At 53.3% G+C, this 16,215-nt stretch overlaps 1 protein-coding gene across 2 annotated transcripts in view; it reads right to left on the reverse strand.

Moving 5' to 3' along the window:
* Positions 1–16,215, reverse strand: part of AP2A2 (adaptor related protein complex 2 subunit alpha 2) — an 88,033-nt gene that overhangs the window by 16,815 nt on the left and 55,003 nt on the right. The window contains exons 4-10 of one of the 2 annotated variants that reach the window (XM_035013602.1): positions 15,525–15,718; positions 13,026–13,155; positions 9,666–9,767; positions 5,479–5,587; positions 3,767–3,914; positions 2,297–2,465; positions 1,142–1,279 (exon numbers count right to left, since the gene is read on the reverse strand). In XM_035013602.1, the coding sequence (XP_034869493.1) occupies positions 1,142–1,279; positions 2,297–2,465; positions 3,767–3,914; positions 5,479–5,587; positions 9,666–9,767; positions 13,026–13,155; positions 15,525–15,718 (990 nt within the window). Of the gene's footprint in view, positions 1–1,141; positions 1,280–2,296; positions 2,466–3,766; positions 3,918–5,478; positions 5,588–9,665; positions 9,768–13,025; positions 13,156–15,524; positions 15,719–16,215 lie in introns of both variants that reach the window. The other variant, XM_035013601.1, reaches the window with a different exon arrangement.

The following is a 16,215-nucleotide window of genomic DNA, read 5'->3' on the forward strand; positions in this document are numbered from 1 at the left end:
GTCTGTTCTCGGATCTTCCTCCCCACGCTCCCCTGCACGTCTGTTCTTGGATCTTCCTCCCCACGCTCCCTTGCACGTCCGTTCTCGGATCTTCCTCCCCACGCTCCCCTGAACGTCTGTTCTTGGATCTTCCTCCCTGTCCCTCCTGGCTCCCTGGATGCACCTGAGCCCTCTTTCCTGGCTGGGCATCAGTTCAGCTCCAGAAGCCTTCCTTGACCTTCTTCTTCAGGGGAGCCCTGCTCCTCACTAAAGCATGACCACACGGTAATTAAGACATGCCACTTAGCACTGAAGAGCCAGGACCTGCCCTAGCCCAGCCACGGGGGCCACAGCCATTCAATAAATGATCCCCTATAAATCTGAGTGTCCAACTGTATGCAGAGCCACCTATACCCAGAAGCTCCAAGCCTGTCATTTCCAAACCGAACGGCAGCCTAGGAGCAATCCTGAGAGTCACTCGTGGTGAGCTCTGATGCTGGACACCTGCTCCCCAGAGCTCCCCAGGAGGCCTCAGCCATACTTTGCTCCCCAGAACAACAAATAAGAAACACTTTTTCATAGGAGGGAGAGGCTGCAGGGTCGCTGACCTTGGCAACTGACCTCTCCACACAGACTCACACTGAGCCCTCTGTGAATCACAACACACACTCGGGCCCCCCTATGTGCTGGCCTCGGGCTACCTGGAACCTGGTGCACCCCAATTCTGCATCACGATCAGCCTTTCCCCAGGTCAGTATGTGCAGGACTCTGACCAGGTGTTTGGTGTGTGCACCCACTTTGCTGATGACCTAACGTGAGGGCTGCCAGATGGGAAACGGTGGCCACGCTCAACGTTATCAGAGAGGAAGGAGTGCGTGCCCGGCACATAAGCAGTAATTCCAAGGTTCAAACTTGCAGACTTTTGCCCACAGGAATCTGAACTCGTGCTCACCTGAGTTGCAGAAGTATCTCACCGTGAGGGTCCCTATTCACACAGGCTGTTTAAAGTCATTCCCGAAAGACTGAAAGGCTCCACTGATGGGAAGCTAAGGTGAAGGAATCTCCCACCCAGAACTGAGCAGATTCCCAGGAAAGCACTGGAAAGAACCACACACACGAAGGAAAGGAAGACTGCTGGCGGCACAGCAGCCGTCAGACTTACAATCTCTTCTCGGATGGAGTAGTCGGCCGTCTCCAGGTAGCTCAGCATCTCAGCCACAATCTGCTGGGCATTGCTGCGGTCACACATGGCATAGAGGAGGTCCACGGCCCGCTGCCGCACGCTCACGTCCCGCTCCGTCTGGGGGCACGAGGAACAGCTTGAAAAGCCATTCAAGCAGACCGTGGGCAGGGTGGCCGGGCCCCTGCGGCTCAGGCCCCCTACTCCGTCCCAATGCTCACTGAGAGCTCTCCCCACTCCCCATCTTGATCCAGGGACCCCTGACACACTCTGCTCATGCAGAGCCCCTCACTCCTACACTTGGGCCAGCAGCTCTGGACCACCCGGAATCAAGGTGAGTCCCTGGGGGTAGGTCAGAGGCCTCTCTACTGTGTGGTCACAGACTGGCACCTTCCACCTCACCTGGGAGCTTATCACAGTGCTGCTCTCAGGCCCCACCCCAGACCTGCTCCGTCAGCTTCTGCAATGCAATAAGACCCCAGCTGCTCCTCGACACAGGACAGCCTGGGAGGCACAGCTGAACCACCACACAACGGACAAAGGCAAGGGCAAGTCTTTCTGACTTCTGGCAGTAACTGATAACAAACACCAAAACCAAGACCAGGAGAATCCAGAACACCAAAAAACTAAGCTGCCAGCCCTTGTGTGGCCTCTTATTCAAAACACACACCAAAAATGCTAAAACACAAAGGGACAGAGTCAGACCTGTTCTTAACTGTAAGCCTGGGCAGACCAAAGGGCTCTGTAGCGTCCCCACCCGCCTTCCGTTCTCTAGAGCACTTCATCTAGCAACCAGTAACACGGGGGATGCCGTGGTGTCCCACTGTGGGCGACCAGCCTGTTCTGGAGACTCACAAAGGCAGGTAACGGGAGCAAGTAACCTCAACTTGGCTCTTGCAACTCTGAAACTTTCTTTAAGAAAGGTGTATTTTCTTTTGCAAAGGGCTGGTTTTCTCAGAGACAAGGACAAAATATTGTATCTTTCTACCAAAAAAACTGTTTGCATTGATTCAAACATCTACCGTGACTCGGCTCTTGCAAAACAGGATGCTCAATACTGTGTGCTCTAAGCTGACCTCAGAGGCAGAGAGAAAACAGTCGCCCGGGGGTGCAAGCCCCAGAGGACAGAGCACTTGCCTTCAGAGCGTTGATGACTGTCTCGATGTGCGTCTTGACCGCCTCATGGGAGAACTCGGAGCTGGCCAGTGTGCACATGCTCTCCAGGGCCAGATAGCGCAGGTTGGTCTCCCGGTGCTGCAGGAACTGGCCCAGCTGGTTACAGGCGCGGACGAGGAGGTTTGGCTCACTGCACGGACAGGAGAGGCAGGGTAGGTGGGGGCTCCTCAGCACGCGCCTCACAGGTCAGCATGGCAGGTGGCCAGCACACTACTGAAGGGAGACCTTGGGGGCCCCCACAACAAAAGTCTTGAACCTAAACCCTGAGGCCAGTTTTGCATTTGCTCTGCTCGTTGCCACCTCATATGCAGAATTCCACCAACTCCAAAGAGCTGGTAACAACAGAGGCACCACCCCGAATGGAGCGCCTCCTGAGCCTCTGTGCCAAGCTCATAGAGGGAACACTCAGGACTCTCGCCAAGAGGCCAGAGAGGTCATCTCAGCCAGAGGCAGCAAGCCTTGGTGAATGGCTGAACAGCGGCCTCACCCAGGAGAAGACTCCTGAGAGCCATGCGCACGGACTCAGAGGCACAAGGTCAGTGAGTCCCAAAGCACCGCTTCCCAGAGAGTTCTGGCTACTCTGCTACTTACTCTTGACTTTGCCCTCATGATGCTGCTGCTCTTTAAATATCTTCTATAAAGACCACAGGGCTTCCTCTAACATCAAAACTTTTGTTTTTAACAGTTCCAACCCTGCTAACGTAGGACTCCCAGTAGGACTTTCTGTCCCAAGAAACTACGTTTGTGCAGAAACAATGAGGTGGAAGGCGGCTGGGAGAGGGTCCGCCACGCCTCCTGAGCCCCACACCACCTTGCATGGCGTGCAGCAGTCTGCAGTCATGGGGACCCAGGTGGCATCGCCCACAGCCCTGCCCGGGAGCCACACCATCGTGCTAATGGGAACTCTAAAGCAAGGCACCAGCTGCAAGGCCACAGGCAGGAAGTCAGACTACAGAAGCTGAGGAGAAAAGGCAAGGAAGCAAACCATTTGGCTGTCCACCATCTCCCTGTGCTCAACTCCCCATAAAGGCTTCAGACCAACACTGAGTGTGGCTTTGTGTCACAGGAAAGCTAACAGGCACCCACCCTCGTCCTTCCTGTAAGGTTATGGGAGAAGCCAGGCAGGATCGGGGTGCCCAGGAGGAACAGGAGAGGCCTTCAGGGAAAGGTAGGACCGCAGCGAACAAGTTCTGAGGCCAGAGAGAGCACAAAGTGCTGGAGGGGAGCCAAGAAAAGGGACCACACAGGGAGCCCACACCCATCTGAGGAGGGCAGAGGCACCGTGTCAGCATCGGGAACCGGGTAAGCACTCAACGACACCCAGCAGGCCTCACATCACAAGAAAGGGCACACGCACAGGTTTCAGAGGGGCGCGTCTTCCCTAAGGGGGAAAGGTCAAGGGAAGGAGAGCACCACCCACTGCTGACCCACCTATCGTGGTGAATGATCAGGCTGATTGCCTCAAAGAGCACGGCGTTCTTGGCGTTGGAATGCTGCACTTTTTTTGACTTTGGTGGTTCCTGGGCTTTGTTCAGAATGGTCTCCAGGCACTCGGTCAGGCGACCTCGCACTGCAGGGTCTTCTGGGCAAGACACACCACTGTCAGGCCGGGCTCCCCACACCCAGCTGCCCCTCCCAGCCGTACAGCCTCACAACCAGGGTTCCTGGTCTAACCGTGGAGCTACTTAAAATGAGAAGTTTTAATAGCTAGGGTAACTACCCATACATTTTAATGCAAGTAAGATGTACAACACTTTCGCTGCATTACAGATTACACAAATCAAGAGAAAATAAAATCTCAGAGACACAGACAAAAAACATAATATAAAAGTTTGAAAGACGGGGCAAAAGATCTTTTTCTCCACCTTCATTCCCAACAAATACAGAAAATGTTACCAAAACCAATAAAAAGAGAAGGAAGTTTTTAAAGTTCTAATCAAACCAGAAAAAAGAAATAATAGACAAAAAAGGAATAAGAAAGCAGTAAAAATATCAGAATATCATAAACAACTTGTCCACCAAAACCTCCAGCACCTCCGGGGCGTTGCAAACCCGGCCATTGGAGAGAGGAGCAGAACCCTGCTGACGAGTTCGGGAGGGGCACCAGCAGGGCCCCCGAGGAGCAGCCACCCAGGGCTTGAGCACAGAGGCCTGAGGTGAGGGGCCGGCCACAAGAAAACTGGAGCCTATGGCCTGAAAGGAGGGTCAGATGAGGAAACTCACACCCACAGGCGACCTCAGAGCGAAGAAGTGGGATGGCTGCCAGGCAGGGCCGGGCAGCCAGGGGCAGCAGAGGTGAGACAGTAAGGAACGAGGCCATCAGGGAGGCTGGGCCACTCCAGCTCAAGGGAAGGCTCTGCCACAGGTGTGCAGTTCATATTTTGGTACGAAAGATATTTAGTAGGAGAAAATTACTTGAACCGAACAAAGAAATACCTTGTACAAAATCCAGTTAGATTAAAATGTAAAGGCTACAACAACAAGCAATCTTTGCAGAGGGCAATTTGGAAGTTATCTATAAAAATCTTCATCTACAGGGCACCTGGGAGGCTCAGTCGTTAAGCATCTGCCTTCGGCTCAGGTCATGATCCCAGGGTCCTGGGATCGAGCCCCGTGTTGGGCTCCCTGCTCCTCAGGAAGCCTGCTTCTCCCTCTCCCAGCTGCTCGTGCTCTATCTCTCACTCTCTCTCTTTCTAATAAATAAATAAAACCTTTAAAAAAAATTTCATCTACATTCTTCAACTGACAAGTTCTATCTGGAGATACTTACCATATTAGTCAAATGTAACGTTTTGCAATAAAACATAAACAGAAAAATATCCCCAATGTGTACACTGTTACACAAATTATTAACAACTTAAGATACAAAGTTTATAAATGTTCCAAGTTTTCCTGAAAAAGATCGTTTCAAAAACCTGCACAGATCTGATACTATATAAAAGCAGAGATAATCCCAACTTGTAACAAAACTGTGAGTTCTGTACCAGCAGCTCTGGGAAAGCCAAGATGTGTGGCAGCATCATAAAGGATCCACAGAACAAGAACCAGCTCCAGGAAAGGACTTACAAAGATAACAAACAAACAACACAACCCTAAGACACTGAAGTAACCCGCTCAGAGAGGTCTCCGCTGCGCAGCTGTACCTGGGGGTGGGTAGCACTGTAGCAGCCTCAGAAGTTTTACAGACAGCCAGGGAGCCGGGACAAAATAGTAGGTATAATCCTGAAGGTCTGTGGACGCAGACGTCACAATCTGTAAGACAACACAGATGCGGGCAGGTGTCCCTAAGAGAGGTCCTCAGTGTGGTCATCGGATCACACACTGAGAAACGGTTCTGTTCGATGAGCTAAGGATATTTAACAGGCTTCTCTCTAGTCTAGAGGTAAAGGAGCACAGCGACGCCACGCTCACGGGCAAGCAGCCGCCCACTGTCACTGTCGGGAGCGGCCCCAAATGCTCTTGCTCTGCAATGGCCACCCCATCCGGCAGGCACAAACCAGCCGATACCACTGACCTGAAACCGCTACGGAATTCAACAGCACCTGCACTGGGAACCCAATCTTTCCTTAGTGGACCAGGACGCAAATAAAACACAAAAGGGTGAGAACTCTGGTCCCCTCAGAAGGGAGAAGCTGGTGTTCTAGAAGAACCCAGCCCCGTATCCCCACAGCCCTCCAATGCCAACCCCTGCCATGAGCTCGCCGAGGCCAGAGAGCAAGCTTCCTTCATTCATGGTTCCATCTCCTTGGCCGTCAGGGTCCTCGGCAGGGCAGACCCTCCCTCCACCTTCCGAATACGTGACTGCCCCCTAAGACATTTCATTTCCACTAACACACAGCCCAGTGCCTTCCTCACCCCTTGTCAGGGAAGTCAGAGGAGCACCACCCTACAAAGCTTACAGGTATGACACTTCAGGTCATATGTAAGCATGTTTGGGAAGGTTTCACCCTGACCCCCGCCCTCGGCTGCAAGACAACAGCCCAGACCCAGGACATGGCCCCTCCTGCAGGAAGGTGAGCTCTGCGCTGGGGAAGGCACAGGCAGGATGAGCAGAGCAAACAGAGCCTACAGGCACATGGAGGAGGAAGCCAGGGAGCACTCTGCTTCGCAGGGCAGAATGCCCCAACGCAGGCTGTTGCATGCAGCTAAAGCCCCACTCAGAAACTCACAACTAAAAAAATGCACACATCTGAAACAAATACAAAAACAAAAGCAATGAAGAATTCACCCCAAAGATTTACAAAGGGACTAGCAAATTAACCCAAGAAAGTAAAGGAAATAAAACAAGGATAGGAACAGAAAGCAGCCAGGGAGAAAAAACACAACAGAGAGAGCCACCAAGTCAGAAGTTATCACGCTCGACAGGCTCATCAGGAAAGTGAAAAGGCACAAACACCCCACAGCAAGACCGAGAATGGGGGCAGCCCTACAGCCCGCACCCCCGCACCCCCACACCCCCCGCACACAGAGACATGTGAACATTCAGACAAATTAGCAAACGTCAGGAAAATGCAACTTAACCAAAACTGATGAAAGGACAGAAAATATAAAGACCCATAACTTATTAAATAAGTTGAACCCAAAATAAGAAACTGTTCCACAAAGAAACCCTACCTTCAAATAGCTTCACCAGTTAATTCATGATAAAAATGTTGGCCAAGATACAGAAAGGAATTTCCTTCATGTGACAAAGCAAACCAATGGCAACAAAACCAGCAAACTCTACTCGTCATGGTGAGACACTGAAGACTCCCCTCTGGGACGAAGAAGAAAACCCTCTCTCATAGTCCACACTGAGTGGAGGTCCGAGTGGGAGCCAGAAAGCAGGAAACACAGACAAATATGGGCTGGGAAAGAAAACTCATTGTCCACAGACATAATGGAGTACAAAGAAGATCTAACACAATCTACACATAAATTACTAAGATTAGTAAGTGAGGGGCGCCTGGGGGGCTCAGTCGGTGAAGCGTCTGCTTTCAGCTCAGGTCATGATCCCAGGGTCCTGAGGTCAAGTCCCGCATCGGGTTCTCTGCTCTGCGGGGAGCCTGCTTCTCCCTCTGCCGCTCCCCCTGCTTATGTGCTCTCTCCGACAAATAAATAAAATCTTTAAAAAAAATAGTATCAGTAAGTCAGTTTGTCAGAGTTGCCAACTCCAATATCAATGTACAAAATTCACTTGCACAAACCAATACATAGCGGTTATATTTTAAGACATCACTGATGGGACGCCTGGTGGCTCAGTCGGTTAAGTATCTGCCTTTGGCTCAGGTCATGATCTCAGGGTCCTGGGATGGAGTCCTGCATCAGGCTCCCTGCTCCGTGGGGAGCCTGCTTCTCTGTCTCCCTCAACCGCCCCCCATGCTTGCTCTCTCTCTAATAAATAAATAAAATCTTTTTTTAAAAAGATATAATTGAGAATAGCATTTTAAAAATAAACTGTATAAAAATAAATCTAACAACAAATAAAGGAACCTCTACTCAAAAAGTTACAAAACATGAGTGAGAAAAATTAAAGTAACTCTCCAAATAAATGGAGAGGGATACCATGGTCATGGATTCAAAGACTCAATACTGTCAAGATTTTAATTCTCTCAAAACTAACCTACAGTCCCAACAGGATTTTGGGGGTGGGGGAACAAGATCGAGGGCATGCTCCACTGGACTTCAAGTTCTAGTAACTAAGACAGTATACCAGGGTGCAAGATGAACAGCGACAGCGAGGAAGGGGGGCACAGACGCAGCTCAGTGGTTTATGGCCAAGGTGGCACTGTTGGTTGGGGAGGGAGGGGTGGGCAGGGAGGCTTTTTAGCAATGACACTGGGACAACTGGTATACACAGAAACCAGTCCCAGGGCGGCTTGTCAGCCTAAATGTGAAACCACAGAACAGGGAAAGACTCCACACACAGAGCACAAAAAGCTCTAGCCATAAAGGAAAGGTTTAGGGCACTAAAAGGGGGAATTTGTGATCACAGAAGACTTCACAAAGAGAGTGAAACGGCAAGTTACAAAGGAAGACAAAATTTTTTTAAACAGAGCAGACTGAAGCATACAAAGACGCCATTTTTGAAGACCAATAATGGTTAAGTGTGGGCAGTTTGGTTCAACCTACCATAACCAACAAAATGCTCATATCTAAAATAAAGAAATTTCTTCTACAAAACAACAAAAAGGTAACCATAGAAAAACAAGCAAAAGGCTTAACAGGCACTTCACAAAAGACATTCAAAAAAGCCACAAACATGCAAAGCTGCTCAACCTGGATGATAATCAAGAAAATGCAGATTTAAATCACAATGAGACACTACCATGCCCCCAGAATTGTTAACATCTAAAAGGCGAGGATGCGGGGCGCCTGGGTGGCTGTTGTTAAGCATCTGCCTTCGGCTCAGGTCATGATCCCAGGGTCCCGGGAGCCCCACATCGGGCTCCCTGCTCCGCGGGAAGCCTGCTTCTCCCCCTCCAACTTCCCCTGCTTGTGTTCCCTCTCTCGCTGTGTCTCTCTCTGTCAAGTAAATAAATAAAATCTTTAAAAACAATAAAAAATAAAAGGCCAAGATGCAGAGCAGCAGGGACTGCACGTGCTGGAGGGAAGGTCAGTCGGCTCAGCTGCCTGGAAGCGGCTCTGCACTGTCCCCTCAAGGTGAACCGCTGCCACCCCACGACCCAGTGACGCTGCCTCCAGGGACAGGCCCCCCAGCCATGCGCGTGCACACGCACGCCCACGCCCAAGCCAACAGACAGCCGAGCTGTTCACCGCCTCAGCGTTGGACAAGACTAGGGGGAAGTATGCTGTAGTGTATTCGTATAAGCTCTACACAGCGTCAAACACGAAGGAAAGGCACACAAAACAAATCCGCCACCTCCGCAACGTGGAGCACTACCAGTCAAACACAGAAGAACACACGCCGCCTGCAGGGTGCCCGTGCACGATGCAGGACGCAGCCAGAGCTAGCCGTCCGCTAGGACACGTGCTCAAGCAGCAAAGGAAAGTGAAGAGTGAGGCCACCCAAATGAGAACAGGGCTCCCTGCGGTGGGGGGCCCCGCCGGCACCCCCGTGCCCGACCTGCTGCGGTAGCTGAGCAGCTCTTAGGCGACACGACCTGGGCTGGGCTGCTTTACTCTGGGCACTTTCCCACACAGACAGGACGTCTCTCAACGGGCAAAAACGTTGAAAGAAAACCCAACGAACTCCTAACCAAGACAAGTTCTCACTCCTGAATTTACAAACTGAGCCAAATATCTTGCATTCTAATAGCTAATATATTAATTAAATAAAATAACTAAGACGAAACGCACCCTGAGACCCGTTCCCCAACAACAGACTTACCCTGCTTAATCTGGAGACAGCCAGAGAGACGGAGGTCTTGAACTCCTCAGGGTTCTTCTGTGCCAAGGTGGTGATGAGGCTGGTGGCGGCGGTCACCACACCCTGAAGCAAACACACAATACACGCTGTGACTACAGCCAACATGCCTGATGCTGACTTCTCACCGTAAACTCATTTTCCAGATAAAATTCTCAACCGAGAGCAACAACCTGGAGCCCCTGGGCCATATTCACAACTACTGTGACTGGCCCATAGTGTCTTTAAAAGTTGAGACAGCACACATCTGTCGCTTCTCTTTGGAACTTCTCTCTGAGAACCTTCTCTCTGAGAACCAATGCTGGCACCCCAGATCATGCCTCCATGGAGGCCTGCACTGGGCAGCAGCAGCTCTGGCCGAGTCCCTACCTGCCCTACTGCCTTCCTCTGGGTCTGGCCCCCTGTCTGGCCCTGGGGTCAGCTGCAGTCCCTGCAGCACCTAATTTAAATCACTCCGTGTAGGGGCACCCAGCTGGCTTAGCCAGTAAAGCACGCAACTCTTGATCTCAGAGTTGTGAGTTTGTGCCCCATGCTGGGTATAGACATTACTTAAAAATAAAATCTTTAAAAAAAAAAAGAAAAACATTCTGTATGGACCGGGGAGGGAGACATTACCTTTGGACTCACTTGAATCTTTACAATCCAAAAACGGGACCGTGGAAAACAGCAACTGAAAGAGCCCATTCTTTCCCTTCTTAAAAAAAGGTCCAAGCTCTATCTCTGCCACGCTGGTCCCTAAAGCACCCCAGGCCCTGGTGACACCCCTTCCCTGCAGAGCAGCCCCCATGCAGCGCCTCAGTGCACAGGGATCCCCCACGCAGCATGGGGACATCTTTGCTGTTGTCCCAGGACAACTAGGAGTCACTCCCACCAATTCCTGTCTCTTGAAGGAAGATACTGCTTAAGTAAAGTTCTCTCATAAATATGGAAGAGATAAAACAAAGGAACGATATTTATTGACAATGAAGATGCAAACAAAACTCAGGAAGCGACTTGGACCATTGTTTAACCCCTCTGGTCCTCTTCCACTTCGCTCCTGAGCAGATGGGAGAGGGGGGACCGTTTCTGCAGCTGCAAAGGTGCGATGAGAGTGAGCTCCCAGCCACAACTAGGCGGCTCCTTCAGCTTTCTAATGACAACCTGAAAGCTGCCTTCAACAAACGGATCTAACTGGCCTCGATGTCCGCTTCTCGGTGAACAAAACAAGTACCAACGTGTTTCCCTCCCAAGAGAGCTCTAACACACTCGGCATTTATAAACATGCAAATTCCACCTGGGTAGAGTCATTCAGCACGGCTCCTAAGCGTTTGGGGCTCGTCCTGGCCCACCGGGAGGATAGAACAAGCCTCCATATTCTGACGACAGTTGGCTGGGACTCTCGCTGGCTCCTGAGCACAGCTTCTCCCATCCTCTGCGTCCCTGCAGGAGTCTTCGTAGAAGGGCAGTGTGAGAAAACCACAGGAGAGCCCAAATGGCCCCGGTGCTGTCCCTCTGGCCACAGCTTACTGCCCTGCCCCACGCAGACCCCCAGGCTCTTCCCCTGCTCTCAGAACACAGTGCAAACAGGGGCTTGCTTGCTCTTCATGGCCAGCTGACACTCCTCCTGGGCATTCCTAACCCTGAGACAAAGAAAGCCAAATCTCAGGCCGTATAAAGGACAGCCGCCCAGAGAACAGAGAACACGCACCGAGAAGAGGAGAGATGGAAAAAGACAGGGTGACGGGCCTGGCGTTCCTGCGGTCCACCTGGGCCAGCCCCTCCTCCTTCTCCCCTCCGAGCTGCTGCGGCGGCCTCTGCAGCCAAGCAGGTGCCAGGCAGTGCGGCTGGCAAGGCACAGTCGTGCGCATCCAACTGTAAAAGCGAACCGCACCCCGGCCCACAGAACCCCTCGGTGTCAGAGGAGAGGCGCCCTCGCGCTACCACTCTGAGAAGTGCTGACTGTGAACACCTGTCAGCCATGCAGCTCGGGCCCCCTCGGCTGCCCCCGCTCTGAGCCTTCAGCACCTCCTGGCCCAAGTCTGGGTCTGCGAGAAGCCACTGAGTCCCTCTGAGCCCCGGTTTCCATAGGCGTAAAACTGAAAAGAGCCCTCCTGCCTCCCTGGGTCTGCCTGGTGGGCAACTCGTGGCCTCAAGCCTCACACCCTCCTGCACGGCTTCCTGATTCCACCGGCGGAGTCTGGGTTGCACTGAGCGGGACCCGAAAACGCGGCGTGCACTCCCAACACCGCCGCCCAGATGCGTCCCCCTCTCCCTACAACACGGCTGCACAGACCGGGCTCCACTCTGAGGAAGGGCTGCCCTACTTGGACACAAACATCCCAGGAAGCGTGGGCCACGACAACGTGGGAACAGACCAGGGGCTGCCACGGCACAGCAAGCGTGCCAACACAGCCACCAGCTCTCTCCTCTGAATCTGCATGCCACGATCATTTATTTTTAATTCATTGTTTTTTTGGAGAGGGAGAAGGAATGAGGGACAGAGGGAGAGAATCTCAAGCAGGCTCCCCACTGAGCATGAAGCCCGCTGCAGGGCTCAACCCCACAACCCTGAGATCATAACCTGAGCCAGAATCAAGAGTTGGACGCTCCACCGGCTGAAGGCACCCCTATTTTTAATTTAATTTTTAAGGTAGATTCCTCTCTAGGAAAAAACACAGCAACCAGCTGACATACTCATACCTAGATCTACTGAGCAGGAAAAATCTGTGTTGAATTTCAATTCTCTCATTTATACAATAGAATTCACGCAACCCAAAGCCACCGTGCCCAGCATCCGCTCCTACTTGACCCCACCTCTTGGTGTCACGTCCCTGCATGCCCCTTCCAATGTGGACAGCACCTGTGTCCCAGGTCTAACCACAACCACCAAGTCGCCTTACACCTCCTGTCCTTTTCTAGGACACAGGGAGGACAGTCAGGCCTGGCCTATGCAGTGGCCACGCTGGAGCTTAGGTCAGGGTCACAGGATGCCCTCCTCAACACCCCAGGCAGACAAGCATACCATGTGGCGTGCCCTCCCTGGACAGGGTATTTCCAGAAGACACTGGTCTCTGTCTTATTTATCTGCGCAGCATGCAGAAGGCCCTTCCAATGACGAGTTCTGCAGTGGGCCAGAGGCCACGTCTGCGTTGTCCCGTCCCCAGGAAGGGGGGAGCTCCTCCCCCAGCCACAGAGGCCCCCAAGTGCTCACACGCTCAATGGGCTGAGCTGTGGAAGTCTCCCCACAGCCTCATAAGAAGCCACACTGAGCTGCTTTCACAATGGCGATTTCAGAAAATGGTTACTTGGTGTGGCGAGGGGGGACGCTAATCCAAAGGCATTTACCAAATGCTGGTCGTTGAGAAGGTGCACCACTCGGGACGTCCAGTCACCCATGGGGACAAGATCAGGAGACGTTCTGTACAAACGCAGCAAACACAGGGCGGCGCTCTGCTTCACACTGTCCATGGTGTCTCTGAAAGACAGACATTGGTGGTCACGCAAGAACTCAGCCGGCGCCCCACGTGGCCCCAACAAGCTGAGCATGGCCCCGGGCCTCACAGAGAATACCCCAGAGTAACCTGGAGACCAGGTGGCATGCCCACCTCCTGTGAGAGGTCTTGGTGTGGACCATGTCTGGACACTGATGGCTGGCTGCCCTAAAGACTTGCTTCGGACTCCACCTCAAAGACGATCGACAGCACAGAGTCCTGCTGGTAAGCCTCTCACCTCCAGAAGTGTCAGTTCTGGTGTTTTTCCCAACTGCTGAATATGACCTTGGCTATGCAAGATGGAGCATAGTCAACCAATGTTCCTCTCTGTTTGGATTACAGTGATTTTTTTTTCTTACAATTCACTTAATAACCACAGTCAAAACAGACAGTGTCAGAGCCTTGCAGTACCACAAAACTGCCCTGGTGATTCCCTCCCGCCCCCAAAGCGTGGCTGATTAGGAAAAGCAGGGCTCCTACACTGTGGAGCCCAGCGCCCCAGGAACGCAGCGAACACTGAGAAGCTAGGTCAGAACAATTGCAGGCACCCCAGGAGAGGGGCATTTGGAGAGTTTCCTGTTCAGGCTTGAGGGCAGACAATGTTCCCAATGCTCTGTTTATCCCTCCTCCCCCAGCCCCAGCTAAACTCTGCGGAGCAACCAAGAAACAACAGGCCCACCAAGGAGCAGGCCGGTGCAGGTCGTCTGAAAAGGAACAAGTCGGCGTTCTTAAAGCCGGGTCAGAACAGCAGGGGCTCTTGTTCCACACAGAGGGGAAGAGAGGAGTTTGGGGACTAGCTTTCCCATCTACCTCCCTGGTAGCTCTCGTATGCCTAAAGGAGTCCACCCAGCACGAGAAATCCCCAAGCCGCTCCAAAGAGAAATTACCTTAGTAAAAAATTCTGTTGGATGCTAATACCCCTGGGGAGCCACAGATAGCGTGCCCCTCTCTGGCAGCACACCCCGCAGGCCTCCTGGCACAACCGCGAGGGCTTCAACTAGCCCATGTGTTTCCATGCTTGCGACGGCGCATCCCAACTAGCCCGGGGGAGCCTTCCCACCCCGCTGTTCCCACGGGCCTCCGACGCCCACCCGGGAAGAACATTCAAGGAGAGGGGAGACCAACATCCAGCATCCCTGAGGAGGCCAGGGAGGGCGCTGCCCACTCTGTTCCCGCTCTGTCTCGGGCCCAGGGCAGGCAGTACACAGACGTGTTCACTGGTGTGTGCCAGGAACGGGGAAGGGGCCAGGCAGCGGCCAGAGGGAGCAAAGAGGACCAGGGAAGGCCTTGCCAGACCTGCAGCAGCCCTAACGGAGGAGGAAAAGAGAGCGCCATCAGGCCCTGAGCCCACACCCTCCCGAGCCATCTTCCGGATGGACCCGAAGCCTCTTCCACCTTGGTGGCTTTGTTCTCAGGGTGCCCGCCGTGCCCTGCAGCCCCCATCGGCACACACGGAATGGCATCATCTCGGCCCCCCACTTGGTTCCTCAGCTCTGCAGCCCCTTCCAGTGCACGACCTGCTCCTGGCGCGCTGTCTGTGAGCCTTCCCCACTCACAGTCCTCTGGGGCCTCGCCTCCAGCCTGGCCTGTTTGCCCCCTGGCAGCACACGCCCCGGACACTCCTCTGGAGCTTGTGGGACCACAGCCCTTCTCATCACTCGTCTAGGCCAGGGCTCGCCCCCGAGGCACAGCCGACCCCTGGGGGGGGGGGGGCGCCCCATGCACTGCAGCATGTGGAGCAGCATCCCTGGCATCCACTCCCAGAGCACTGTGGCCTCGGTCTGCTCACTGCCGGTCGTCCTGGAGGAGCTGGTCCCCCAGGTCCTGACAAAGTGCCCGGGACTAGCGCCCTTGTTGAGCCAGACATGTCACCAAGGTGTGGGCCTTGGGTTAGTTTCTCAACTTAGCAGAGTCCCAGAACACAAAGCAGGGCCCTGCCTCTGCCACACCCCATGGCACTGGACGGCCCAGCATGGTTTCAAACTCCTCAGAGCTGCCTGCTCAGCCCTGTGTCGCCTCTCTCCAAATTCAAGGGGCCGCTGGAGGTGGGTTTCTAAGAATCCTCAGGATTTGGGTGCTTGACCTTTTCCTCAGTAATGCTCCTGAGAAAGGGCAAGAAGGAGCCCTATGCCACACCACAGGACGACTGTGTCCCTTCTTCCACAGCCCTTCTTGGTTGGTTGTGGTTGGCAGGGTTCTTCCTTCATCTACTTTAAACCCCGGTGTTCCTGGGGGAGCAACGGTATGAGTGGACGTCCCCAGGCACCTAGACATACCGGTCTCCCACCACCTAAGACGGGCAGATGAACTCATCCGATAAATTCTCTACGCAAACTTCACACGAGAGACCTACCCAGCTACGAGGATTTTTGGAATCTCCCCGGCGAAGGCCTCGGCCATCTCGCGGCTGCCCACATTTGCAATGCAATGCAGGGCAAGACCCATGAAGGTGGGGTTCCGACTGGCCAGGTCGTTCTTGATGGCGTTGTTGATGAGTCGGATCAGCTCGCTGTTGGAGTTCACCAGCACAGAGATGAAGAGGTAGCCCTGGGTTCCAGAGAGACAAGAGGACAGACAGCTCACAACCACTGCAGCCAACATGGGACAGCAACGCACACACGTCCAGCCTTTGAGAAGCCTCCCGAGGCCTCCGGTCTGCCTGTGTCCTGCAGGACAAGTGAGGCCACTCTGATGAAAACACCAGTTCGGTGAAAGAAGCCAAGTGTCTGATTCCGGCTCCACCACGACACAGCCCTGTGGGACACACCTGAGAGGCACTTAGCCAGACGTCCCCCTGGTCCCCACCCCTGCCACCCGTCCCACCCACCTATCTGTGCTACCATGTGTGAGCATGCTGGACTCACTGCTGTCCCGAACAGGGTGAACCCTGACTGGAAGGCCCCAAGAAAGTGCGGTGAGTTCCAGAAACCCTGCGGACTGCAGCTTTACCCCTCTCTCCATCTGCCTCTGTGCCCTCAGCTTCCCCTCACCACTGGCTAAACTGCAGCCCTGCGACACCCCCCATCTGCACCCTCCCCAGGCAG

Source organism: Mirounga leonina, unplaced genomic scaffold (assembly GCF_011800145.1).
Source record: "Mirounga leonina isolate KUSES-001 unplaced genomic scaffold, KU_Mleo_1.0 Mir_166, whole genome shotgun sequence".
NCBI classification, from domain to species: domain Eukaryota; kingdom Metazoa; phylum Chordata; class Mammalia; order Carnivora; family Phocidae; genus Mirounga; species Mirounga leonina.